The sequence below is a fragment of the Lates calcarifer genome, linkage group LG21 (assembly GCF_001640805.2).
Source record: "Lates calcarifer isolate ASB-BC8 linkage group LG21, TLL_Latcal_v3, whole genome shotgun sequence".
NCBI lineage: Eukaryota > Metazoa > Chordata > Actinopteri > Centropomidae > Lates > Lates calcarifer.
In genome coordinates this window covers 20,817,872-20,845,437 of record NC_066853.1, presented here as the reverse complement: position 1 = coordinate 20,845,437, position 27,566 = coordinate 20,817,872, and the positions used below count along the sequence as shown (strand labels likewise).

General features: G+C 39.9%; 4 protein-coding genes across 5 annotated transcripts in view; 1 reads left to right on the top strand and 3 right to left on the bottom strand.

Annotated features, from left to right (window-relative positions):
• Positions 1–19,756, bottom strand: part of tyw1 (tRNA-yW synthesizing protein 1 homolog (S. cerevisiae)) — a 51,335-nt gene extending 31,579 nt beyond the window's left edge. For both annotated transcript variants that reach the window (XM_018665570.2, XM_051065381.1), the window contains exons 1-11: positions 19,625–19,756; positions 19,190–19,317; positions 18,858–18,992; positions 18,303–18,404; positions 16,818–17,012; positions 16,049–16,330; positions 14,089–14,211; positions 7,124–7,256; positions 2,937–2,989; positions 2,727–2,845; positions 1,548–1,657 (exon numbers count right to left, since the gene is read on the bottom strand). In XM_018665570.2, the coding sequence (XP_018521086.1) occupies positions 1,548–1,657; positions 2,727–2,845; positions 2,937–2,989; positions 7,124–7,256; positions 14,089–14,211; positions 16,049–16,330; positions 16,818–17,012; positions 18,303–18,404; positions 18,858–18,992; positions 19,190–19,317; positions 19,625–19,688 (1,444 nt within the window). In that variant the 5' untranslated portion in view covers positions 19,689–19,756. The remainder of the gene's footprint in view (positions 1–1,547; positions 1,658–2,726; positions 2,846–2,936; positions 2,990–7,123; positions 7,257–14,088; positions 14,212–16,048; positions 16,331–16,817; positions 17,013–18,302; positions 18,405–18,857; positions 18,993–19,189; positions 19,318–19,624) is intronic.
• A 531-nt stretch (positions 19,757–20,287) lies between these two features.
• sbds (SBDS ribosome maturation factor) lies at positions 20,288–23,826 on the top strand. The gene is made up of 5 exons (XM_018665600.2): positions 20,288–20,505; positions 20,731–20,860; positions 20,995–21,195; positions 21,748–21,912; positions 22,155–23,826. The coding sequence occupies exons 1-5, from the start codon at positions 20,378–20,380 to the stop codon at positions 22,278–22,280; spliced, it is 750 nt and encodes a 249-aa protein (XP_018521116.1). The 5' UTR covers positions 20,288–20,377; the 3' UTR covers positions 22,281–23,826.
• Positions 22,391–24,821, bottom strand: LOC108876233 (claudin-3). The gene has a single exon (XM_018665601.2). It carries the CDS (start codon positions 24,679–24,681, stop codon positions 24,007–24,009), a length of 675 nt encoding a protein of 224 aa, XP_018521117.1. The 5' UTR covers positions 24,682–24,821; the 3' UTR covers positions 22,391–24,006.
• A 201-nt stretch (positions 24,822–25,022) lies between these two features.
• Positions 25,023–27,518, bottom strand: cldnj (claudin j). The gene has a single exon (XM_051065628.1). The coding sequence runs from the start codon at positions 26,850–26,852 to the stop codon at positions 26,217–26,219; it is 636 nt and encodes a 211-aa protein (XP_050921585.1). The 5' UTR covers positions 26,853–27,518; the 3' UTR covers positions 25,023–26,216.
• Between the last annotated feature and the right edge of the window lie 48 nt (positions 27,519–27,566).

Below are 27,566 nucleotides of genomic sequence, written 5' to 3'. Positions count from 1 at the left end.
ATGGCTTTGCTATTTCATAATGGGATCAGCAGTTGCTTTGAGGTTAGAGGCTGCCATCTGACTGTAAGGTCATAGGATCACACCAGGCTTTAATACTTTAATACTTTGGCTGGAGGTACAGTCACACATGTCAATCTTTGACGTCACTGAACAGATTTAATATATTTTGTACAATTTAGGGATATGTATTAACCCTGACGTTTTTTTAGAGTGGGCCAGTGAACCGGCCAGTGTGGACTATGGATGCCAAAGAAAAGTGCTGGTTCAGGCTTTTGTACGAGTTACACCAAAAACAGAAAAGAAAGCAATAGTGAGCTGAGTTAGACAGCTTGGCAAACTGAGTTTGGGATTGATGAGAATGGTCTTTGGGTCTTTGTATGTGAGTGTGTGCAGCTGTGCTGACAGGGGTCTGCAGAGTAAATTACCCCTGCGTCTCTACAGGCCACACACCAAGAGTCATGTCACAAAAGCTAAGAGTTAACATTGCAACATACCTGTGAAATAATGAACAGAATGCAGTTTGGACTGAGGAGAGGCAAGAGCTTACTGCTTTTCTGTTTTAGATCATTGTAAATTGAATGGCTTTTGGTCTATTGGTCAGACAAAACAAGCAATTTTAAGACATCACTTGGGATTTTGGAAAACTGTGTTAGGTATTTCATTATTTTTGACATGCTACAGATTAAATGATAAATTGTTTAATTGAAATGCTTACCAACAGATCTACATTAATAAGTATAGTTAAGGCTACAACTAGTGCTAGTACTAATTCCTAAGCTGCAAAAGATTTTGCTTTAAACCTTTAAATATGCGTGGAATACAAATAATGTTCCAATCAGTATTTGTTTGCTTTAATAAATGTTTGATAAATGTGTCATCACCTTGTTTTGACAATATTTCTAAAACCTCTCAAAAGAAAATCTGCTCAGGGAATACTCACAGGATGATCATTAAATTCTGTTTTGACTGAGCTTTGGGCGTCCAACCAGCCGTCCTCAGCCAATACTGGTAGCAGCCAGAGAAACAAGTCCCACATGCCAGCAGTGTTAATGTAAGTAGTACAAATGCAGCCCAAAAATGTGGGTACAGAAGGGGTTAATTCTTCTATTACAAACCATCACATAGTGTAATACCAGTTTCGCTGGAATTCTGTAGAACCTTCAGTAAGGTTACGGCACAAATGTTGATAGGTTTTGAGAAAACAATGAGAGTGACGTGACAAATAAGACGCAGTGAGGGTGCCAGATGGGGAAATTAGATTGTGTGTGAAGGTTGAGAAGTGATTGATGAGGTACTACAGCAAGGGTGTGACAAAACAGCAGACAAACCATCAGCGTTTTGATCTTTACTGTGCGTCATTACACATGGGGTTACAAGAGGTCATGAGCAGTAAGTTGAAGATTGTAAGTGGGCAAAGTGTGCATGACGTTGTATTGTGTGTGCTATTGTGTAAATGTTTATTTCTACAAGAGGGATTGGCATGCAACAGAGAGATTAAACAGGAGAGACCACTCATGTTTGCATGTGTCACCTGCTCAAGTACCAACCTCTGAACTGTCGAATCATGTTCTGATGCTTCTCCACGGCATCTTGCAGGATTTTCTCAGCAGGGTCCATCTTCCAGCGCCACTCCGTGCCCACAGGGTTGGTGTGATGTCTGTTAGTGATGTAGGCAGAAAAGCAGAAGATAAAGAGTAATAGCAGACATACTGTAACCACTCAGTTAGCAATGCTACTATACCACTTCTTCACCTGCAGCCTGCTGCAGCACTAAGTATCAACTGACAGCCAGTATCACTCCAAAGCATCACTCTTATTAAGACACATTTAAGCCATTAGAATGGGGTCAGTTAACACAAATAACACAGTTAAAAACATATTTCACTAGATCCTGAGGAACATCCCTCTAACAAGGTGATAAATATTAAGACCATGTAAGTTTATTCACAAACTCAAAGTGAATTATGTGGACCATGTGTATTCTCACCCTATGAAAAATATAAAGTGAAACAATGCATCCCACTGTAAAAATTGCACCTCCTTTAGGTGTTAATAACGCCTTCTTGCTGTCTAAGTGTGATGTCTGGGTGCAACAACAAATCCTCAGGCATCACAAATTTCAGACAGTCTGTTGCGTGCATATGCACACACTCACACCACACATACTGGCCTTGCCCATCAAATCTAATTCCACCTGTTGCTACAGAGAAGTGGACGGCGAGGGCAGCTACAACAATACATCTGTGCCCTGAAATTGCTTACTTCCTGTCATCCCACATAGCTGCCTTAAGAGAGACTGGCATATCTGTAGTGACAGGGAAGCAGTTCGCCACAGCACATTCTGACAGCGACCTTTCAGTGCTCAACACAGTCGCCTTTCCAAATGGAACTTGAGGGGAGGAGAAGGCCCAGTCTCTCGCCAATGTCATGATAAATCAGTGTCCACCTTTAGGCCTCACAGATATGCTGGCCATTAGTCTTCTGTGCATAAATCATTAACTTGTTTGCCACAGAAAAATCATTGCTCAATGACGGGGGTGGTCTTGACTAATGAGGTACACAAGTTAGATTTAGACAAGGAGAAAACTAAACATAGCAGGCAATAATGCTTAAATTCTATAAAAATAGATACCCTGCTGACCTGTGGTAAATCCCAGAGTTTTCTAGCAAGGTACTTAAGACCCTAACTTATCCCCTTGTAGTGGATTTATTCATTGGGTACGTACCTCCAGCAGAAGACACACTTGTTAGCACAGGCGAGGCTGGGGGTGGTTTCCATGCACCGGTGGGACTCAATACCATAGAAAGTGTGCTTGTAACAGCCTCCTCTCCCTCGCAACATAGACTAACCAACAGAAACAACACCTTTAATGTGATTCATGCATTCAGTCTGTCAAAAAATCTAATGCTCTATTGGAAAGGGTAAATTCCATTACCTTGGTCCATCGACAAAGCTTCACTCCTGAGTGACTTCCAATTAGTTTGTACCCTGCAGGGAAAGATAAAGAACAACATGTGAGAAGAATGAGGCTCTCACTTAGTAAACACCTCTTCACCCAGAACCACACAGGCCGAATTCAGCATACACTTGATACATTAAAAAGTGGAGATTCTGTTTTCTTTGAGTGGTACATCAATAAAGCCATGCTCAGCATTTACAAAGTCATATTCATTCACAGTCCCCTGCTAAAGGCTGCTGAACATCAATAAAGCAACTAGCAACTGCACAAGGACACGTCAACCAGTAGGAAGGAGGGGACAGCGTTTCCAATTTCCTTTCTGCAAAAAAAGGAGGATAAAGAGTTTCAAATTCACTTCTCTTCACAAATTTGCTTCTCTATCACAGCCTCATAGCCCTGGAAATAAATGACCACACTGGGTGAGTCCTTGCAGGCGTCTGTTTTTTTGTTTTTTTTTTGGGTTGTTTTTTTTTTTTTAAAACCCATCTTGCTATGATTTCTGTCAAATTTTCTTTTATCTGTATCTCTTCATCTGCTTAAGAAATACCAGAAGATGATATTGGGTTACTTCTGGGGGAATCAAGAATGGCTTACTTTTTAAGTCTCAACATTTAAAGACTCCATACTTTAGCCTTGCAGCAAGAGCCTGATGTGGAATTCAGATACTAACTTTTTTATTTTGAAACCTTTCATGTGTCGTGGCTCCTATGAAACCTTTGCACATGAAATATCTAATTAAAACACAGCAGGAGATTTGTGTCAGGGTGAATTTGAGCTCTCACTGCTACAACAGATCTCAGGTTTGATGCTAGATGAGTCAAACACAAATCTTATTCATCAGGGACATATATTTGTCAAAAAGACTGAGTGGTGAAAATACTCATTTTTGATTTACCACCTGAATGAAACAGCTTGCCACTGGATCAAGGATGTTCGTTTAATAAGTGTAAAAAAAAAAGATTTACTTACAAACACACAAACAGTTCACACACAGAATTCAATTCCTTTTTTCTCATGGTGGTTTTCTCGTTGGAGCAAAAACATGCTGACCAGCATCAAACTGTTTTTCCACCTGAAAATACCTTCGGAGCATACATCCTCCTCTAACCTCACTCTTAGCAACTGCAAGACACATAAAAATATCTAAGACTGGAAAGCTCAGTAAGGACTTGGACCTGCAGGTACTTCATGTAACTATTAATAATCTTAATGTGGGCAAAGTTTCCCCTCTTATGTTTGTTAGGGAAATCGATTTTCAATGACTTCACCTTTAATGTGTCAGTGGAGAACATCAAGACACAGTGAGGGGGAGGAAGATGAAAAAATTTATATTTCTCTCTTCTCTGTTAGCCCTAAGAAATGGTATCTGCTAAAAAGTACAATATGCACCATGAATTATCATACTTAGATGTGAAAAGCATCTGTACTTCAGACAGAAAAAGGCCCAAAGCTTTGCCAAGAGGCTTTATAACAACAACAACAATAAAGCCTGAAAGTTCTGGAGTTCATGACCACGTTCACAGATATTAATCAAAACGCATGTGTGTGTTAAAATGAAAAACAAAGAGATTTTAACCAACCTTTAAAGAGGACTTAAATTTGTCACCAGAGCTAATCAAGCTTAGAGACAGCCTGCTGCTGCAAATAGCTGCTGGATAGAAACAGGCCGTTACCCAGAGGGCTTTTAATCTGTATTACAACAAAATCAGTGGTGGTCTCTCCAGTAGGCCAATTGTGGACTCACATAATTTCAAATAAATGCTATGTTGGTACATTTTCTACAAATTCTGCAAACAATTCACACTTTGATCTGTGATACTCTGTCCTTCACTCTGAGCTACTTTAGAGAAATAAAATGAGCAGGGAGGGAACTAGTTTAGTCAAAGAGCTGGAAAACCAGCCTAATCTGTTTGCAAGTGTTTGCAGCTTCTTTTTTAGGATCTTGCAGGTATTAGTTATCATGATATAATCAAAAAGACACTGGGAAGTCTTTCTATATTTCAACTGCACCTGTATGTATTAGATTGAATATTATACTGTGAAAACATATTACCTTAGATATGACCTCACTTAAAACTCTGAAAACTGCGTCAAAGATAACTTTTTGTGTAATTCTGCTACAAGACAACTCCGACTCTTAACCCAATATTTTTGTTCATCTGTTGCTGCAGACAAACATGTTACCTGCAGCTACAATGGAACAACAAATTAATGACACACTGCAAATGTGCAAGTTCTTCATGAGAAACAAAAACACTTTTTGCTATTCATTACAACTGATGAGATACATGTAGCCTACCACATTACAAAGACAATTTCAAATGGATGCCTGCCCACTATGTGTACTCTTTACACTTGCAAGTACAAATTTAAAAGGAACAGATTTTAGGTAAAGGTTTTCACGTTTGAGTCCATTTGAAAGTTCTAGTCTCTTGAGCCTTGTTGATGGCACATGATTTGCTTAAATATGGAGCACTATGTTAAAACTTTCTTGGACATTATGCAAGAATTTCAATAGTGTGACTTTTGTATCTATGTCATGCCAGAAAAGGGCTATTCAGGATACACAGCCATCCAAGACCCAGTATCATCAAAACAAAGCCAAAACTTTCATCCTTCAGTCTTTTATTCCTAACAAAACAAACTGTCCACCAGGACTGACTGTTGCCAACGTACGCACCATGAAATAGGTCAACATTTGGTCAGTTGAAGTCTTGCTCACAAAGTCCTATTTATAGAGTGTTGTGTAAGCGAACAGTGGGGTGGGTCATTGCCTGAAAATGACTGGCCTGTGTTATACTACTGAATGAACTAAATAGTAGAAGAGTAGAATAGTAAAATGTTCCAGACAGAGCTAATGAGTGCATAACTAGGACTGTGGCTCTCTGAGGGACAAACACCAATTTACCAAAGCACAGGATGCAATATCATCTGAAAATACTGAGCTACACTCAATTTTAAGCATTCAGACAGAGCGGTAGTTCAGATTTGACTTCAGACAACAGCAACATAAATACAGATCTTTCAACGCAGGCAGGCCTATTCTTAGAATATATTTCCACTCAATACTTTCACATAATCTTAATCCAATTCAAATCTAATATATAAAATACTGAATTGAAAGTGATATTATCTGTTAGGTGTACATGTATAATCAGAGATGTTTCACTGAGTTAATGTCAAGCCCTAACATTTAGACAAGCACAAGTTTTCCTAATTAATTAAGCAGAAAACATTTATATTATATTTGGTTCAGTGCAATAAGATGTTGTAAAGTTGAGCTACATTGGTCTGAACACTGCCACCAGCTTGAGGTAGTTTTGTTTCAATGTGGGAGGAGAGAGGACTTGGGACTGCACCCTGAGGACAGGAGGAGGAAGAGAGGGTGATTGGACTGCACTGCATTTTAAGTGCCATTAGACAACTCGCATTCTCCAGCTCCACACTTCTCCTCATGTAGCACCTATGGCCAACTTTAACCAAATAATTTCTGAGACAAGATGTTGATAAAAAGGCTGAAACAGAATCCAACCAGAGGTTCCAATATATTGCTTTGTTCTGCTTGTTATGCCAAAATAATTAGCATTTGAGGCCAGATGATTGATGCTTGATGATTTACAAAAAAACATCATTAAGTATCTGAGACAAATTTGAGTTTGAGAACATTGACACCTCTGTCAGTGACTTTTAAGCAAAAAAAAAAAAAAAAATCACATTTGACTTCTCTGCTGGCAATTTGTGTATGTTTCTTAGATTTACTGCTGAAATCTAGAAAATGGCATGACTCATAATTTATGGTTTAAAGTGAATTACAACTTTGCTGCCCTTGTGGAATCAGCAAGGTTAAGGATATGCTGACAAGCAGCTGGTGTGCTAGGTCTGTAAAGTGATTTTTTTATTGCAAAGCAATGCAGCTAGATAATATGAATATATTATCTGCAGTCACCAGTGACACCCCGCAGATGTTCTTTTGGAACTGGCTGTACATTTTTCACATATAAGTCAGGGATTCCTTAAATTTCTACCAGCAACTGAAGCAGTGTCAGTTTTAGACCAAACTGAAGTTCTCCTCATCTTTGTTTCTAATTTAGTTCTAGCTCATGCAAGCTCTCCAATTCATAAGTTGCTTTTTTTACTAAATGCAAATGTCTTTTTTTCCTTACCTTGCTTTGTGAGTGCTTCTCTAAGGGCAGGGGTGATCATCTCTCTTCTTTCCCCTTCATCCTCAATCTTCTTCACACCATTCAACTTGGATAGCTTCACCATCTGGCCGTCTCCTCGCCCCTCCTCTTTGCTCTGTGGCAGACAAAGAACCCAGAGTCAGTTATTGTTTATAACCATGATCTGTGGTATCTTGAAATATCAGGCTCTGTTTCTGTGTTGTGACTGACATCTGTCACAACTATAAATCAATATAATATAATCTTTCATGCTGAAGAAAAAAAACATTGTGAAAAAAACAAATGCTAACTTGGTTAAGAAACATTCAGGTTGGCAGTAAGTCATTGGCTGACAATGACTCAGGGGATTTCATGTTCCCTACAGGAAGAATGCTGACAAATGGAGAGACGTGTTAGGACATTGCTTTGCAACCTGCTCATTAATCACACGGTCACTGCAATAAACGCGGAGTCCTGAATTGCCGATACAAATTAAATCTGAGAAGGATCTAAGAAGTTCTGAAATGTTATAAGCTCGACAAAAACAGAGAAGGTTAATTGGAACAAAGAGAGTTCAACAGAAACTGCACTGTGCAATAACGTATTTGTTTCCTTTTGCTTTTTAAACCTCTGGCTCAGAACCAGAGCTTATAAAGTTATTATTCTGAATATGTAGTGGCTGCTTGCCACAAGATTTGATGCTTACCACTTTAAGGAACTAAGTAAAAGCAAAAAAAAAAAAAAAAAAAAATCTTAAGAGCTCCTCTAAAGTGTTTGATGTTGGACAGGGCTGAAGATCAAGGGTTGTGAGTCTGCAGTCCTGGCATAACTTTGTGTGTGATATAACCATTTAGCAATGACATGATCATTTTTGAACAAAGGGGCATCATCCTGTCCAGACAGTACAGTTGGTTTAAGGCCCTTGAGGGGACAACAAAAAAGGGCTACCGCTTAATAAGACAATTGTTGGACTTAAAACCACAGCAGAAGTCTTTTTTTTATGCTGAAGCAGCTGCTGCCTATTTGTTTCAAAGATTAACAACTTCCTTCAGGCTAGGATTACATTATTGTAGTGTACAGCAATTGTATGTAAATCTAAATATCTTAGAGATATGCTGTTTACTGATTCAACAGTAGACTGATTACGTCCTGCTAGAAAAGTTGCCCAGGGCATGAGATCAGGTATTACTTTTCAGAAAGGCGTGATGGACGAGCTGCCTGTGAGATTAACCATATTAAGTGACAGCACCACCCAATTACTGCGCTGCTGCCACTGCTTTGGCTTGTCTATAGGGATCTATATATGTCACCTTCTCAGCACAGCAGCACTCATAAGGGGGCTGATTCACTGTCAGCAAATACTGACGAATGTTCGTATATGTATGTTCCTGAAGAACTGAGACACTTCAGTGGTTCCTGTGCAGCTCGCTGTAGGGTGCCAATCCTTGTTCATTGGTGGCACAGCTCTAAATGCTATTGCAATGTGCCACTAAGTCTTAATAGTAGCTCTGAGAGCAGTGGGCACTGCAAATCCATGGCTTGTCTCTTAGTTGCAATTCTCATCCTTTTCTAATAATTCCATGCAAATCTGTGTTTGGAGTCAGTCATCTCTCGAGCATAGTGAGCTTCTATTATTTAGAAAGTTATTTAGAAAAATCTTGAAACCTGCAATAACTGTCACATGATTTATCACTAGTTTTTGAGAAGTCAGTAGGAGCCAGGTTGGAAACACTGTGTAAATACACAGCCCATGTACTGTGCATCTGAGCATGACCTCAGGTGTTCAGAGCCCATCTGTTTCTGCTGAAAAAACTGACAATGGTGTACGCTTACCTTTCACCTGGAAAAATCTAAGCTCATGTAGCCATCTAGCAGCTCTATCTGCTCTGTGCAGCTGAGGCCATGTTTCCCCATCATTTGCAAACCACAGCCCCAAGTACAATAAAGGTTCCATGGTTCTAACAGCAACAGCAGCCCCTTCAGACCTTTGTTGACAGGAGATGCTGTGAATTATGTGGGGTGCTGTTTTACTTTGAGTGGTTGCTATAAGCTATGGTCTATTACCAGTTATTAGTGCATGTGTTTGGTAACCCACACAGTCAATCAGGGATAGCATCAGTCACCCCAATGTACAATCATCAGGTGGATGTGGATCAAACAGCTGTTTACATTCACCAGGTCTCTAAACCAGAGATGTAAATTCTATAACCTGCAATTTACACCCAAGAATGGGATAAGACCGTCACTCTCAGCCAGCACAAATGTCCACCTTCACACACTGCATCCTTGCCATGCAAAATTCTGAAAGCATACGCAACATGTAGCCAACAGTGCAACAATCTGTCCCTGTGGTGTTTGCGTGCAGCCCTAGCACTTCATCTGGCCTCAGTCTCTGGTTCCCACTGCTCAGCTTTCACCCTCACTTGAGAGCTCATAGACGTCCAGTCATGACCGGGCCCTGTCTGGAGTAACAGAACTGGGACATCTCACAGCATCGTGTTGTGCTCTGGAACCATGACACAACATGGGGCTGATGCAGACGGACACTGCAGCAATAACACACAGAGCAAGCAGGTGATCGGGGGGAAAAATATGAAGATACATGAGGGAGCTGAGAAGAAGAGGGAGATCAAGTAGAAAAAGAGAAAAAAGACTTGGTAATAATATAAATACAAATTCCAAAATCCAAGATAGTAAACTCAAGTTCTATATTTGGCCTTAACCCTAGGATCTAAATTTGTAGAATACTTTATAAAGAAAATAAGTTGTCCTTGTCCCAGTGCAGCATATTTTTCATAATACTAAAGAAAGTAAGGTAAAAAAACTACACATGCACATTCACAATTCAGTGGACACAAACAATAACAAATTAATCATGTATGTTTATAAATGCAAAAGCACTGAATTGGTCGCAACACAGCCATCACACGCACTAAAAGGATTACAAGCACTTGTACATTTTAACAGTCCTGTGATAAATCCTACCTTTGTCAATATTTTTAGTACCTGTTCACGTGTTGTCATGGAAGTGTTATTGCATATTTGAGTTGTTTTCAATATAAAGCAAACTAACACATACTGAATACAGTCTCAACACGCACCAGCATCTCAAGAGAAACATTTCACATTTTAAGTTTATATTATATTTATATTATAGATTATATTTGTTATTGGTTGTTGTATTACATTGTTGTGTAGAGAACATGTTTCAGTATGTAACCTGCCTGGCAGACTCCTTTAACTGACATATACTTACAGAAAGACTGGCTCGGCCACTAAAGATTTTAACATACTCAAATTAATTTAAACTATGCTAACATCATGTTTGTGAGTTAATGCAACAGCCCTTTAAGTCATAGTAGTATCTTTACTTCTGCTTCTTTCCTCTGGCCCAGAAAGCCATGCAGCGCTCAGATTAATGATCTATTCCACACTAACTCCTATCTGGCAACAGTCCCACGTCATGAAATGGACCACTCTGGCAGAGACAGAAGCCTCCTAGGACAAAGTTTAGATGCCAATGCAAAGGTGCAAAATCAATTAAAGCAACAATGGAAATGAAGCTTCCTGGCACTTGGCAGAAAACAAACACAACTACAGCCAAAGACGAATATAGACTAAAATTGGGCAATATGAGCTCTGCAATCTGGCGGCCAATCACAGCCAGTCTATCATAGGGTACATTTGAAGAAAAACAGTTGTGGGCAAGATATACTCATCATCAAGTTCAGCAGCGATCTAGTCATCCTCAATACTGCCTAGCTACAGGCACCACTCACATCAATACAGACCATCCATCTGTGCCATATTTAGCTCTACAGTGTTCTGCTTGATATGGGTTGACCTCCACCAACCAACAGGCATGATGGCACAAAAGCATTAAGGGCTGAATGAGGTAACTTGCTTATCCAAGTGAGAGATGATTCGTGAAGAAAGCAGACAGCTACCGACACTTTAATTCAGTAACCGTGAGGCAAAAATTAACTAGAGACAGACATTTATTTGAGTGTAATGGGTGTGAGACCATGAAATGTCACAACCATTGAAACTCATTACTGAGTGAAAACATCCCTCATCTCTGGAGAGCCCAGTTAAGAAAAAGAGCTGAGTGGTGTGTGTTTAGGACATTCCTATATTTAATAATTTAATGGCATTTCAACAATTAATGCTACATGCTCCCTTGGACACCTTTTGGACTGAATTTCAAAGAGAAAATGTTTTACAACCAGTTTCAGAAAAAGAGGATCAGGCCTCGCCACTGGACTGAAGGATAAGAACTTGGTAATACTAAACATATTAACCAGAATGACAGTGTTTTAGAGAATTTAAATAAACATGATATTGGTATGATAGTTTCTTTACAGAAGCCATAATTCTTTTTTGACCAGGCTATATATATATTTTGAGCACAACATTTTACAGTCAAAAAATAAAGCTGCTACTTCAGTTGGGTTACAAAAAGCCTGGAATGAATAAATAACAGCATGATGTTAAATATCAGATGTTGCAGCTCTGCCAAGGACCAATGGTTAAACCAGAGATTTGAGTTGCCTACAACTGAGAGTCTCTGCCATCACCTAGTGGTCAAACACAGCCAAAGTGAGCTTCCATCTACAGGTATAATGAGAAGTATCTCAAGCAAATAAAACCAGGCTGATCTCCAGCTCCTTTTTTACAGCAACAGCTACACTGGAACTTCTGCAAACACAACATATTCCAACATATTCAGCAGCCTTGTTTATTAATAGGGAGTCATAAAAAAAAAAACAGATATTAAATTCAGATTTTCAGCTGTCTCTACATGGTAAATTAGCTACCTAACATATTACAGTTTGGGGAATTTCCCTGTTCACACTTAATTTGTAGCGTGGCTAAATACTTGCTGTCTCTTGGCAATAGCAAATGTTTAATGTAGAAAAACTAATTACATCTTGCACTGCTTGCTCTGTGGGACCAAATTATGCAAAAACAGCACTAATTTGTTGCTACAGACACATAGCAAAATTGTCATCCTGACACATGAGTCATTGCAGCAAATAATTATAATTATACTCAAATGTTAGGACAGAATTTAGACTAAATAAAATTCAAATATATTTGTAGCAGGTGAAATGGAAGTCAGTGGGATTGTTTGTGTTTGTCCATAACAAATAAATCTGCTGGATTATATCCTAATCAAAAATAATATCCACAGCTTCCTCATAAAAAATGAACGAAAGCACCAAATTACATTTTTAAAATGACTGCGACCAACTGTGGCAACCATACAGTAACTGAAAAGTACTGAGCTCTCCCAGCCTCCTTATGTCATCAACTGATATATTTTGCATTCCCAGCTGTGACATATAAACACATTCATGTAGAGCTTACTAAGGGGTCTGTCCAAACCTCCCAGAGTTTACACACAATACATTGTAATATTAATGTTACAAAAGAAGGGCCTGGGAGAGTCTGTTGTTCAAGTCATGTTCCTTGTCTGTGTGAGATATGGACACTTCTGCTGCTATCCAGCACTGTTGGCTCGACATTAACTTTGTCATGAAGCATTATGGATTCATGAGAACAAAATTTAGGAAGCATAACGGCTCTTGTCAACTGCAGTCAAATTAAATCTATTCTCTTACGTGTTCCCTTAAGTCATTGAAAAACAGACCAAAATAATTTCACACCTGTCCAAACAGAACAGAAAATATTCACTGACTTGTTTCTTTAGAGAAAAAAAAGTCACCCCACCCCACCCCCCAAAAAAAGTTTGATTTCATTTGTCAAAAGCTGTGTTTGTGTTACAGCCACAATAAAACATTACTTTGTGAGCATCTTATTGTTATGCCCTAACATTTCCAGCTGAGACAATTGTTTGCAATTGGACAAAATGGAGGGAAAGATTACTTGAAAGTGGTAAACAGTGTAAGGTAATGGGACATTTAAGTTCATTTAAATCCATCAGGGACACACAAATGTGGACAGGCAAGGCTTTTTGCTCAATGTGATTGTTTTTGATTCAGCTACTAAAAATAAGAAAAAATACCAATCATGATTATGTTTTTTTTCCACTGCTATGCCAGTTAGCAAGCCTTCAGCAAAAAGCAGACTACAGCAAAGATGACAGGTTATCTCTGAAAGGTCAGGGCCTTGGATGTTTTCTTTGATTTGTTTATGTCTGAGTTCTACCTTTGTTAATGCATGAAACTAGGGAGCAGGATTATAATTCTGTTTAAAGTTTTCATTCTGATTTAAAGAACAAGAGGAATTTTCTCCAATGATCCAATGATCTGCCATGCAAAAGAACAGGTACACTACGGGTTGGATACCTACTGTATATTTCCTTTTGCTCCCTTTTCTGAAAGGGGACTAATAAAGCCTCTTCCTTCTCATTTTTTCTGCTTTTCTTGAGTCACTCGTTCCTCACAAGTCTGTGAAGTGGGCGTCCTCGCTATTACGCAAGCCTCCGCTTCTCGCCTGCCGGGGTCTGGTGTCTATCAACCCATCTGCCACTTCTCCTTCAGTGACACCACTTTTTCTCTTAAACCAACACACTTAGATTGGACCAAGGTGCCGGAAGCTTAAAGCCACAATTATGCCCCGCTTGTAGACCTTAATGCGGAAATGCTGAAAATAACCCTGATGGATGATGTCTAGATCTCCAGATTCAACAGCTACCTAACTGTAATCCTGTGAAGCAGGCAGCTACATACAGTGTATCTGCTTCATATTTACAAGTATAAACACACAGTGCAACTCTGAATGCTCACTTGTATAAGGGCTCCTGTCACTCCTTGAGTAGTAGTGGTTTTCTGAGGCTAGGGAAAGGTAGTATGAAGTAAGTGAAGTCATTGTAAGCCCCTTTTCAACATGATCATCAGATAACTTACCTGCAAAGGGACATGGTGTCTTAGGTAATGTGTTATGAGAAAGACACATATGCATTATTAAACGTGTCATCAGTGTGCTAGTGGGTGGAGTCTGACCATGGCTTTCTTTGCGCTGTTCATGATGTTGCCCAGATCCTCCATGTCGACCACTGAACCAGATTTTTTCTCATCTTGCAGGCCAGACTCGTCTTCATCACTGCTGGATTCTATCAGCTCCTCCTAAAACAAAAAAGAGGAGGGTAAAAACCACAAAAGATGTTTACCAAAGTTTTTCAGAAAATAGGTCAGGGATGTGGCGAGACAGGCAACTGAATGGAAAATGTAAATGATCCTCTAAAGTAAAGAGATTCACATATGTTCCAACACATAACCAATTAAAAACTTGTCCATCGTTGAGCATGAGAACCCATATGGAAAGCATTTATTGCACATCATTATCTCTTCTTGGGCTGCCTGATTAAATAAGAAAATCATATGCATGTTAATGGAATTTCAGAGAGATTTATCATAATGTATGCCCGGTGTCAAAGCTTCTGCCAACATGTGCGGCAGCAGGTTAAAATGCATGAGCTTTACAATGGGTAGATAAATCACTCAATGATGGTCCCCTCGCCACAGTTCTCAGCTGCGCTTGGTTCCGGTTGAATGTCACCTCTGCTGAGTGCACTGAGTGTTGCAGACAGAGGGGAAGAAGTCTCAGTTAGAGTTGGCTCTGAGGTGCCTGCTACCATGACAACTGGTCATCTGTGTGCGCTGTTATGAGCGTGAAAGCTGTTAGTGTGTGCGCGTGTATATATTTTATGTCTGTGTTTGTACTTGGAAATCTGTCATTTCAGTGATTGGTGAGAAAAAAATGGGTTATTTTCATGTTTTGACATGACTGACAGTGCTGACACAGATGACAAATTGCATGGAAGCCATGCAGAACATTTTCCTAATACCCTGCTATCCTTGAAAATGGACATCATGCCGCTAATTAGGACTTAATAAACTGAAAGTAACACTCCTCTTCCTGAGACATTTAGGGTCCTTATCTGATTTTAATCACATTGCTGGGAGCATAACATGAGGCTGTTAGCCCAGGCAGTCCACATCAGACTGCTGTGATAAGAGCTGCAAAGATATCTAAAGTGACTTTCTTTAAGAGGCAATAGCTACACACTTTCTCTGCCTCTTCTTGTATTCACACGGGGGGCATGTCTATCCAACAGTGCACTGGGCAGAATCAAAGTTGCAACTATGTGTGGTGCATGGTGCATAATTTAAACAATTGATTTTGTTCAAATCCTAACATTTTGTTTTGTGTTTTATTGCTGCTGAGAAGCCACTGTCTATGAAAACAGAGGTTTACAGGTTATATTATCTAATGGTAATACAAAACATTCTGGGAGACACTTTTTATTGAATAGGCAGAGGTCAGTAGCATTTATGTCCAAGAATAACTGAAACAGACAACTAAGTGATGTCCTCACATTTACAAAGTTGTTGACGGTGTGACATCTATGGACAGTACAAACTATATTGACCTCTGACCTTGTATCATCCATTTTTCTGTGTAGTACATGGAAACACATAGTGGACTACATGTAGAATCACTCAGTGAAAAAACATAACTAATATAAATTTAACCAGATCTATGGTGTAGCAATCATGAATGTTCCAATTCAAAATTTTGATATTCAATCATTGCTTCCCCATTAAGGGGATCAGGTACACTAAGTGAAAAACTGTGTCCAATTTCAGTTAAACTAGTTAAGCAATATTTACAAGCTGAGGTATGATGTATGATGAGAAATGGACAATTGGTCAGACCAATAGCCCCCCATCATTAAGAAATGATCATCATCAAAAGCCAGAAAACTGATGTAGGCAGGCATTCAAGTTTCTGCTCAAGGACACTTCAGCAGGACAAATAGTTCCTGACAAAAGGGGGATGAATGCTAGTTATTCAACTTGAAGGAGTTTTCTTAATAACCACTACGTCAACCTGCTGCCCAAAGAGTAAGGATATTTACAGTGTTCCATGTAAAAAAACACTGCTACTTAACTCACTTACCTCAGAGCTGACATTCTGCAGAGCTGCCTTTTCTTCCTCCATCACCTGTCTGTCTTTCCTCTTATTCTTACAGGTGCCTCCAGTTTTACAGTTTCCACTGCAGCTCTTCTTCTCACCCTTGGCCAGGGCCTGTAGACGGTTCAAGAACTTGACCTTCCAGGCCAGGAAGTCTGCCTGGATGCTGCCATTGCGGCTCTTCACCACATTACAGTCGCCCTCTCCCCTGGTCATGATTCGCATGCCACTCAACATCCAAAGCCACTTATCCACATTTTTACCCACCTGGAGAGGGAGAGAGGACAAGATGGTTACAACAGATAAAATGTGAAATCAAGTTTGGACACATATCATGTTTCCTATACAGTCAGGTCCATATATATTTGGCTAGACTTCAGGCAGTCGTTGCCTGCAAAGGATTATCAACAAGGTAGTAATGCAGTAATGTTAATTTGTTCTATTACTTTTGAGCTCCTGAAATGAGGAGACTTTATATTAAATGGTTGCAATTTCTAAATGTTTCACAGGATATTTTTGTTCATCCCCTTGAATTAAGGACTGAAAGTCTACACTTCAATTGCATCTCAGTTGTTTAATTTCAAATCCAATGTGGTGGCATACAGAGCCCAAATCATGAAGATTGTGTCACTGTCCAAATATTTCTGGACCTAACTGTAGCTACAGCTGTCATCCTTTGTAACTGTGGATATTCTTCTACTGACTAAAGCATATAACCAAGCAGTATTGTTATTCTGACAGAACCATTTCTCACCGTGTTGAAGTGGCCAACATAGACAGAGTTGCCAAGACCAAACACTGCATATCTGAGGCCTTTGAGGTAGGTCTTCCCATATCTGAAGTCAGTGGATGCCTCTTCCAGCCACTTGCAGAACCACTCAGCGTTCTCTGTGGGCTGTCCGTCAGTGTACGTGGCCACAATAAACACGCAGATTGACTTACTGGTGCACTGATTGGAGAAATGAAAACAAAGGGAAGACATCATAACAGTAAAGTAAGAACATCTCAGTAAACACAAAGAGAGAATATATTTGTAAATATAGGGTTTCTTGGTCCAAGACTTTTTCTTGCAAATTCGTGTGAATTTGGATTTGAGAGACAAAATTATGGAATAATTGACTTCTGACCACTAATGAGCAGAACAGAGATGAACTTGGGAAAAAAAACGTCCATGCTTACAGTAAGTCATAGCCAAAAAAAGGACAAATGTTGTGATGCACTTGAGCCCCATTAACAAGTTGCTCCAGAAAAAATGACGTGTCATGGTTTCAGAAATTATTAATTATGTAAGCTACATGATGAACAATTGAAGGACAGCAGAAAATTCATCTTGATTTAATCTAAAGTGGATACAGCCCTGTGTAAAGAAAGAGAAATCTTCAGGAGCGAGGCAGCTGCCTTGTCTCATGTCTAACAGGGTCTAAGCTGCCAAACAAACAGCATCTTCTTGACTGATGGCTAGCCAGTGACAAGTTCAGTGCACTGAGGATCAGCTGCATCTAGGGAGCGACTGGTGTCTGTGGTCATTTCTCTTGTGGAGGTTTTCCATCACTGAAAACTGTATCACTGTCCTATTGAATAAATAGCTATTTTCTCTCCTGCTGTGCACCAGCCAACCAATCTCATATTCATCTTTCAATGCACTACACAGTGCCTGTGCCCACAAAATAAAAAGGGAACACTGATGAAAATAATCCATCTTTCTTCAGCTGAGCAGGATTAGTGTAAGATATTTGTCCTCTGTGCCAGCCGTTTGAAGAATCGAATCAGTGAAAAAAAACGCAGGAAAAGCTGAGCTGCGACATTACAGAACTGGAGGATTACTGTAGTCTTTGTTGTCACACTTTTAATAAATAACAGCTATGATTTACTATCTTTTGATTAATTCTGTTATAATTAAGCCTTGTACTTAATTAAGCCTTAAGGCTTAAGGTCTGCCAGGTCTAATGTGCTTGAAGATACATTTTAGAGATTTAATTGACCCAAACAACTTTTGAGTGCAGTACATATAGTATGCTTATCATCTTAACAGTGCTGCTACAATTACCTGATGCATTAATTAGTCATTTAATTTATGCAGTATCAAAGTTAAGGATTAAGTACTGAGGAGCAGCTCTTAACTTTGCACTGGTTTAGGTTCTTGTTCGAGGAGAAGTTTAGGGTCATATGTCTCTACACACAGCTGTATTTTTGCCCCATAATCAAAAGAAAATGTACGTTCCCTTTGGACGTGGCTCACCTCATCAGCAAGCTGATCATCTGGATCATAGTCTTTCATGTCAGTCACTTCAGCTGGAATCCCCAAAGTCTTCACCTCTTCTGACAGCTCTACTGCAAAGCCCTGAACAAATAAAGAGTCTCAGTTAATGCATATCATGACATCTAAGGATGGTCAATGTACTATGTGTGAGCTGCCAATCTTTGCTAATCAATTATGACTGGAATTTCATTTTTGTGTGTGAAATTATTACACATGGTTATGATTTGTGAGATTCACCTGTATAGCCCTGAATTAAATCGGAGTTGTTTTGTTGTTTTTTTGTTCTTGACACTGTGTCATAAACTGACTATATTCTGTCATTCAGGAGGCCACATTTAGTGATATGCACTTAACTATATTAGTTTGAACAATGTTTCTAACATTTTGCCCCCTGTTTACAGTAAGTGGTAGAAAACACATACACTGTTAGTCTGTATCCCTGGATTTACCATCGAACTGTGCCATCATCGTGTCCATATATTAACATTGTGGGTCAGTGAGGATGTTTGAGTTTTCAGTAAACATTATTTGTACCTTTGCTGTCCCAGTTTGTGAGCCATAGAAGATTTTAACTCCGGACACATGAACCACAGTGTCTTTGTCAGAGCAGTTGTTGTTCTTCTTCATAGTTTTGTAGACCCAGGGGCCAATGTCCTTGGAGAAGCTCTTCTAAAAGCATCCAGAGGAAAACATACAAGATCTTAAAGTTTGGAAACACAAGCAGTGCCTTAACACTTCAACTGAAAAGCATCAACTCCTGATTAAACAGATTCACAGAAAGGTCCACTTTTATAAAGACTAAAAATACAATATGTCTAAAAGAGCACGCCTAAGTGAAGGGGGGATATCAGCAAGAGACAACTCACCTTCTTGAGTGCCATCTTCACTGCGAACCAGCTCCCAAAGACAAGTGCAGCAGCTGAATACAAGTACAGCCTGTTGTGCCATATCGACATGAAATAGCTCTCACCGGGACTGGGTTCATGCCGAGGGACTGGGGGGAGGAAGTTAATCAAATTGAGTCCTCTGTTTTCAAAGGAGTTGTGAACTATAAAGGATGGCTAACATCGCTGTGTGTACAAAGGCAAAGCAGCAATAGTTTTACCAATACGGCGGCTAATCTTAAAGCAGCGACAAGCGACAAAAGAACAGGGTTAAACCCTAATCTTAGGTCACCTGCAGCAAGCAAATTGCGGGTAACTGGCTAGCAATTGATGCTAGCTAGCAATGTTGCCAACGTTAGCAAAAACACAACGTAAAGTTAGTTTCATGCTACCTTTAAAAAAAACAAATAAGCTCACCTTTACTATCGGAGGCAGACACATGTATAATGAAAAGCAAAAGAATTAGGAAGAAATTCAACATCTCTGCAGATGGTATATACACAACCCTTAGCACCTGATGTTGTGTGCAACCATGTTGTTTGGTCACTAAGCATGCTGGGAAGTGGAGTTCTTTGTGTAGAAATATATAGTATGACGTACCAGCATAGGCAGTATATAAATATATATTTTATGTACTTATAGTATCATTAAATATAACATTATTAATTATATATTAATTTATATATACAGTGTATGAGTAGCAGCCGACGTATCACGGCAAAAATAGATCGAGGCTTTGCCAAAAATCACGTGCCTAGCAGTTTGGTTTTTTTTTCTTTGTAAAAATTTCACGAGTCACACCAAAGATTCACACTTAATTCAAAGTTGAATTTTCAATTTTTATTTTTTTTTATCGGAAGTATTGCTATTATTGTTTCTGCTTTTAAAATAAAACCTTCAAAAATTGTAGTTACGCACTGCGACCGTACAAACATAATTATCCATTCAGTACAACATTTATTTCTAAAATCTGACATCTTATTTCAGTCATTTTTGTTTTCAACGAAAATATGAATAATAATGAATAATTTCGATTTTAACTGTCTCTGGTTACCAGCGGAACTGTTGTTATGCGTTGATGTTTCAAAGAGGACAGGCAGCGAGAGCGCACTCGGATATTTCCTGATAGCTCAAGCTAGGGCAGAGTTTTCTGTCTCCTTTAACATAAAAATGTCTATATTTACGCCAACAAATCAAATACGGCTGACCAATGTGGCAGTGGTCAGGATGAAAAAAGGAGGGAAGCGGTTTGAAATCGCCTGCTACAAGAATAAAGTTATGAGCTGGAGATCAGGCGCGTGAGTAACGTTATACGTTAAGACCCGTAATGTTCAGAGGATCTTACTTAACAGTTACCAAAAATATCTTGTTTATTATGTGTTAAACTCAACTGACATTTACTGTTTTGTTTAATAAATGTGCAATTAAATCCACTATCTGTCAGTTTAAACCCTCTCAATGCTGCGTTCAGGTACACAAGCTGAACAAACATGTCTAAATATCCAAACACTGTTCTCTTCCAGAGAGAAAGACCTGGATGAGGTTTTGCAGACACACTCTGTTTTCGTGAATGTGTCCAAGGGTCAGGTGGCAAAGAAGGATGACTTGACCAAAGCTTTTGGGACAGATGATCTGACAGAAATCTGTAAACAGGTAAGAAACTGTTCCTAAATGTTTCCATGGCTACTTCCTACCATCAAAGTCCTGTACAATATTCATTGTCACTCTCTGACATTTTACCTGGTGTCTCCTTCTTCAACTTATTAATTTATTTATTTACTGGACAGATCCTGGCCAAAGGGGAGCTCCAAGTGTCAGACAGGGAGAGGCAGACTCAGCTGGAGACAATGTTCAGGGACATTGCAACTATTGTGGCAGAGAAGTGTGTCAACCCTGAGACCAAGAGGCCATATACAGTCAATCTCATTGAGCGGGCAATGAAGGACATCCACTACTCTGTCAAGGCCAATAAGAGCACTAAACAGCAGGTGAGGAGACACACAAGACTTTTGTCTGCTCTCTTATGAATATGTACAAAACAAAGCTCTGAAGAATTATTTTTATTATGTTTTTATATCTATTACGTTGTTTTAAAGGTATGTCTGCACTCAAACTGGTCGACATGTCTACTAAAATTGTGCATTTATGTGCAGTTGTGTAGCATGAAGCAATGACTTCTTACTTGTTCTGACTTAGTCTGACCAGCACAGATACAATTTCAATCTGTTTGAGACATTGCAGACAATTAATGCATACTGACAGCTATCTCTATAAATGTCCAAATTACAGTCAAACTTGATTTGTGAGGCTCAAAGCACAAAAATTGTACAGTTGTTGTAATCACAGTTGGCAGTGATGCCTTTAAGACCCTTGAAATAGTTTTTTTTATTGTTGACATGGTGAGATTTTGGCAGCTCCCTGCAACTTTTTTATGCAGGAGAAATCAAGCTGCGAGGAGCTGTGAAGTGCATGCCTTTGCTTTATTCAGGCCATCATTACAATCAGTGATGATCCTTTTGTATTTTTGTCCTGTTCCCCAGGCTCTGGAAGTGATCCGGCAGCTGAAGGAGACCATGGAGATCCAGAGAGCCCACATGAGGCTGCGGTTGGTGTTGCCTGCCAAAGAGGCCAAGAGACTGAAGGAGAAGCTGAAGCCGCTCCTGCAGGTTGTGGAGAGTGAAGACTTCGATGAGGCGCTGGAAATGGTGAGGAACAGGAAGGTTTTTTTTTTTGGTTTTTTTTTAAATCCCAGTGTGTGTTTGTGGGTGTGACTGAGTAATCTCTACAGTCACTGCAGTGGGGAGGTACAATCTGGTACCATCAGACACCACCAAAATTCCCCTAAATTTAAAACTTTTGACTTTTGTGTGCAACCATGATTCTTCTTTTACTTTCTCTGCCTCATGTTTTGTAAAATTTCTATTCTCTCTCCATTCCTCACCCTCAGGTGTGTCTGGTGGATCCTGGCTGCTACAGAGAGATCGATGAGCTGATCCGCTGTGAGACAAAAGGCAGAGGCTCTCTGGAGGTTCTCAGTCTGAGGGATGTGGAGGAGGGAGATGAGAAACTATAGTAACCCAGCCAGTCAGCACTCTGCACCTTATCCACACTAACATGCTTCACTGCAGCACACAAACTGCAAACTCATTTAAGAGACTATATCTATGATCAGATTCATATTAATTTCAGTCATTCCTATTCACCAGCTCTATTTTTAAAGGATTTATTTGACTGAAAAAAAGAAAGAAAAAAAAGTATTGTTCCATTTGCATTTGACATGGAATTTACATCTAAACTTGGCCGTCAGTAAATAGATCTGATGGTGTGCATTGACTTATTTATTAGTTACATTTATGCTAACACCTCAGGACAGCTTGCAGTACTCCTGGATGAGGTTGTTTCTGCCTTCCATCAGACTTTGTGTGCCATGTAGTTTTGCTCAGTATTCCTGTTTTATGGATAATTTCTTTAACACAGTAATTTATATTTTGTCATAATGAGTGAGTTTGCTTTGTAGCAAATAAATATTTAACAAAATATTTCCCTTTTTGTATATATGCATGATTTTCCCTAATATGCACACAGCTGTTTTGAAAACAAACAAAATCACAGTTTTGCAGACCACTGAAATATGTAGCACCTTTAAGAACAGAAATTATTTCTATCTATGAAAAAGTGCTGAACTGGACCACAATATGGATTATCGTACCGTAATTTGCATTCACAAAATTCAGAAAAAGTGTCAAATATAACCTGAAGAATTACATATTGCATTTCTTTTTTCTTTTTCTTCGCAAACTGAGCAATAGAGATATATAGCATGTGATGTACTGCAGCTGGAAGAGTATGATACATAAAAAATAATTTAAAATGTTTTTATTTGCAAATCTGTAGTGTGAAACACATACCCACACACAGGTCCAAGAGGTCTGACTTTTTATTAAATTTTTTATCACATTTTAAAGTTCAGGAGAATCAAGTTTCAGTCAGAAATGTGTGGAATTTACCTCCTCTGAGTTAAAAGAAAACTGAAATAAATCTCTCAGTCAAAAGTGCAACATGTCAGGTTTTAACTGGCAACAGTAAATGTTTCAGAATTACTGATCAGCTTTTTGCCTCTTTGAGTGCCCTGTGGCATAATGAGCTAAAACACTATAAATCATGACTTAAGTCAAATAGCTTTTCTAAGCAAATATTCATTGAATAATTTTCACTGCTTTATTCTACAGTGTTTTGTTGTGCAGAGGAACTCATCTCAGATGTAAACATTTTTTTCACTCTCTACAAACCAAAGAAATATTAAACTGCATTACTCTAATATAGTGCAATACAAGTACAGTATTTAGTTTTAGGACCAGTATGAACTCATTCACATGTATGGCAAAGTATTAAAAGTATCAGGGGATGATAATGTCTTCAGTCTCAGACAGAATTATGGGAATCAGAACAGTATCAATAGTAAGTATGTTACAGTGATATTGAATAGGGGAAATGAGAATTGAATGTAAAACAATTTAATGTAAACTACACAGTGTGTTAGCTTCAATAGAAATGAAAGAAACACAGTTCAAATTCAAACGCCTACCCACACCTCTATCAATAAAGCTAAGTAAATGACACATTGCTGTGTTTGTGCTTTGTAATGTTAAGTTCACGCTTAGTTATGCCAGTGGATCATTACTCAACATGTGCAGTCAGAATTTTTCCTTTGCTGTTAAATCTACTCACAGCCATCTCACATATTAATGATATTCCAGTTGAATCACTCACACTCAGATAAATATTACAACACAGTCCCCTCAGATAGGCTCTGATCTGCGGTCATACTGGCTTTGTGTGAACGTAGTCCTGTTGATCCTGCTCAGTGGATGATTAGCCTCCTCCTCTAGATTGGGATACCCACTCCCTTCAGGCTGCTGTCCCTGCCTTTCCCCAGTGGGACATCTGGTGATGAGGAACACCCCTCCGGCCAGCATCAAAGCAAAGGAGATCCATCCAATGTACAGCGCAGGTCCCCAGTCTCTTCTGAGCAGGGCAGCACCCTCCAGTGGCTGACTGCTGTGATGACACGTCCAAGCTGTGGGAACCAGCAGCAGGATCCCAGACAAAACAAAGAGAGTACCAGAAAACACTTTGATCTGACCGCGTCTAGGGAACCACACCGCCCCAACAGTGCCGATCACCACAGCAAACCCCCCAGCTCCGATGGACGCCATGATGAGGGCTCTCCACGTCCGAAAGCTCCCAGAAAGAGACATGAGAGACTGGTAGAAGGAGCAGTGCAGGCTGCCATCGTGGTTCAGGTCCCAGTGATCCCATTCCAGCCACACCCCGTCCCAGTAGGCAGGCAGAGTCGCTGTGGCGTTGTCCAGGGTGCCGCTCACCTTCCACAGGGCCAGGCAGCGAGTCAGAATGGCACAAAGCCACCCTGTGAAAGCCAGACCAAGGGCAGCAAGCTCCAGCTGCCGCTCCATGACTCTGCCGGCCTGCCTGCTCCTCCTCGTCACTACAGGCCCAACTGCCTAACCAGAAACAGCTGGCAGCTGAGCGCACTGGGGTGGGGTGTTATTTTATCGTGTGTGTGCATGAGTGAGACAGAGACAATTTGCGTGCGTAGGAGTGTGTGTGTGTGTGTGTGTGTGTGTGTGTGTGTGTGTGTGTGTGTGTGTGTGTGTGTGTGTGTGTGTGTGTGTGTGTGTGTGTGTGTGTCTGTCTGTTTTGCATGCCTGCTCAGGAAGGAGAAACCAGTTCTTTGGTATTCATGAAAAACAGAAGGCACGGCACTGCTGTAGCTGGGTGGAGGAGGGAAATCCCTCTGTTTGCTCTGCCATGGTTTCAAAACAATCCCTTTCTCCCACTTTTTGCGGAGAGGGAAAAACAAAGGTTCCACTGTGCTCAGAGTTCTCAGCCATTGGGTCGCGTTTCTGAGTGAAAAATTTGATTTAAAGAGACACAAGTTCTTAGTGATATTAAGATTTATGTTCTCACAGTAGGACCCTCTCTGTGGAACCACTGGATTTAGAATAGTGATTCAGCTGACACACGTTTACTCTCCAGTGTTTATTTTGAATTCTAAGAGGCAAATCATGAGCACACAAGCTTTTAGAGTGGCAAGTGTTGACAGTTAGTAATTTTACTAAAAACTGAAACATGATTCATATAGTATTCTACTGAATAGAAATGCATGCACATTAAGCTATGGGGTTAAAATTCTGTTCTCTAGTTCTATAAACAGATTGCAGCAGTTTTAAAGGTTGAAACGCCAGTTAGTCATAGCTGTATCAGACATACAGTTGAAGACACCGATCAGCCATAACATTATAACATCGATCATCTTGTTATAACACAATGTTCTGCTGAGGAACCTTTGGTCCTGACATTCAGTTACTTTGTCACGTACCACCCACCTACATATTGTCACAAACCAAGTTAGGGGCCTCCCTCAGCAATGTTCCCACCACACCACAAAACTGCTCAGAAATGTCTGAGGGAGTGTGCTTGGTCTAAAACAATGTTTAGGTGGGTGGTATGTGTCAAAGTAACATCCAGATGAATGAAGGACCCATGGTTCCTCATCAGAACATTGTATTGTAACAAGATAATGAATGCCATTCACTTTAGCTGTCGTGGTTTTAATGTTATGGCTGATGTGTATATTGCCTCCATACAGGGATCTAACAATTCAGCTGCACATTTCATGACAAAACTTTGAAAGTCCATAGAAAATCTACAAACATACAAAGTCCACAAACATCTACAAACAACTGGCATTGACACCACTGTGGACAAAATAAAGAAACTGTACAGTCTTCAAATCCATCACCTTGTCTCACCTTGCAGAAAAATGACAGCATATTGGAATGTAATACAAGGCATACCTTTACAGTCCCTCCATATATTTCAAAGTGTTAACATATTGCTTTATGTATATCATATATGTTTCTATATATGGCCAGTTGCATTGCTTCATGCAGTTCAAGATGTGTGTGCTCAACCCTTGATCCTCATTTCACACATAGTTCTTAATGGCATAGCTGCTGTGTGTGGGGTTCCTGGCCCGTGTGTAACCACTGGAGGGGAACCTGGCCCTCTGTGGTGGGCAGCTTGTGCACAGGATGGCCCCCCCACAGAACAGCAGCCCAGAGATCACAAAGCCTATATATATGGCTGCTCCGAGCTCTCTCTTAAGCACCTCAGGGACACGCGGGTTGTGGAAGTCGCTGATGATGGAGTTGGCCGTCCAGGAAACAGCAACTACGGTGGTGAGGGACGCCAGGCAGAAGATGGCACCAGAGCTCATCACCACCCGAGCCTTTATGCCTGGGTGGCTTAGGCAGTTGGTGCAGCGTGCTCCCAGCAGGAAGATGAGGAATCCCAGACATCCCAGAAACAGGCTGATGCAGATGAGGCCGCGAGCTGCCTGAAGGTCTGGTGACAGGTCCAGCAGGGCGTCATAAAGCTTGCACTGTAGCTGACCTGTGTACTCACTGACGCAGGTCATCCACAGACCTTCCCAGAACACCTGCATGACCACCAGATGGGTGCCGATGAATGCTGTCACCTTCCACATGGGCAGAGCGCAGATCAGGATGGTCCCAGCAACACCTATCATGGATAGGCTGATGCCCAGCTCCTGCAGAGCCATGGGACAGTCAACTCGCTTACACCCTAGAAAAAAACAAAAAACAAACAAAAAAACATATGGAGTTTTTATTCAGAATGGACCAATTTAATCTCCCTTTCATCATATCCTGACTCTTTGCTGGTGGAAGTGATCAGGGAACAGTATTTTGCTCTGTGATATGTTTCATTCCTCAATATAAAACTGAAATTTGTTCTTCTGCATCAGGTCAACATGATGTTCATGCATCAGTCAGCAATGAGGGTTATGTAATCTAAAGAAATGGAGGGTGTGGTAAGAAAAAAAATGGAAAAGATTAGATATTTTCTGTAATGCCAAGGTTGTTTCCTGTAACTGATGTCATTAGATAAAAATGTAGGGGTTTTCTTGCCATGGAGGCAAAGGGCCACTAGGTAGCAGTATGTCACAAAGGATAAAAAAAAGGTGAAAATTGCTCTGTTACAAAAAAAAGAACATAAAAAATCAGGTTGTAAACTGCTGTTAACTGTGACTAAGGTGAAGAATCTGAGAAAAAGAAATGAAGTGAATTTGTTAGTGAAGTGAAAATTACCGGTACAATATGTCATTGAAGTTTGTGGACATCTGTAGACATTCACTCACAAATAAATTGCTCACCTTTTTTTTTTTTTTTTACATGGCTTTGCAGAATTGTGTGTTATTTTTTTTCTGGATAATGACTCTTGTATTACATTTTTTCATGGTGTACTTCATGTGATA

What these genes read in the sequence shown, in the direction of transcription:
- sbds (XM_018665600.2), top strand. Translation starts at nt 20,378, where the DNA reads ATGTCTATATTTACGCCAACAAATCAAATACGGCTGACCAATGTGGCA. An exon ending in TGACAGAAATCTGTAAACAG is followed by an intron (nt 20,861 to 20,994) that starts GTAAGAAACTGT and finishes TTTACTGGACAG; the next exon opens with ATCCTGGCCAAAGGGGAGCT. An exon ending in ATAAGAGCACTAAACAGCAG is followed by an intron (nt 21,196 to 21,747) that starts GTGAGGAGACAC and finishes CCTGTTCCCCAG; the next exon opens with GCTCTGGAAGTGATCCGGCA.
- LOC108876233 (XM_018665601.2), bottom strand. Translation starts at nt 24,681, where the DNA reads ATGGAGCGGCAGCTGGAGCTTGCTGCCCTTGGTCTGGCTTTCACAGGG.
- cldnj (XM_051065628.1), bottom strand. Translation starts at nt 26,852, where the DNA reads ATGGCTCTGCAGGAGCTGGGCATCAGCCTATCCATGATAGGTGTTGCT.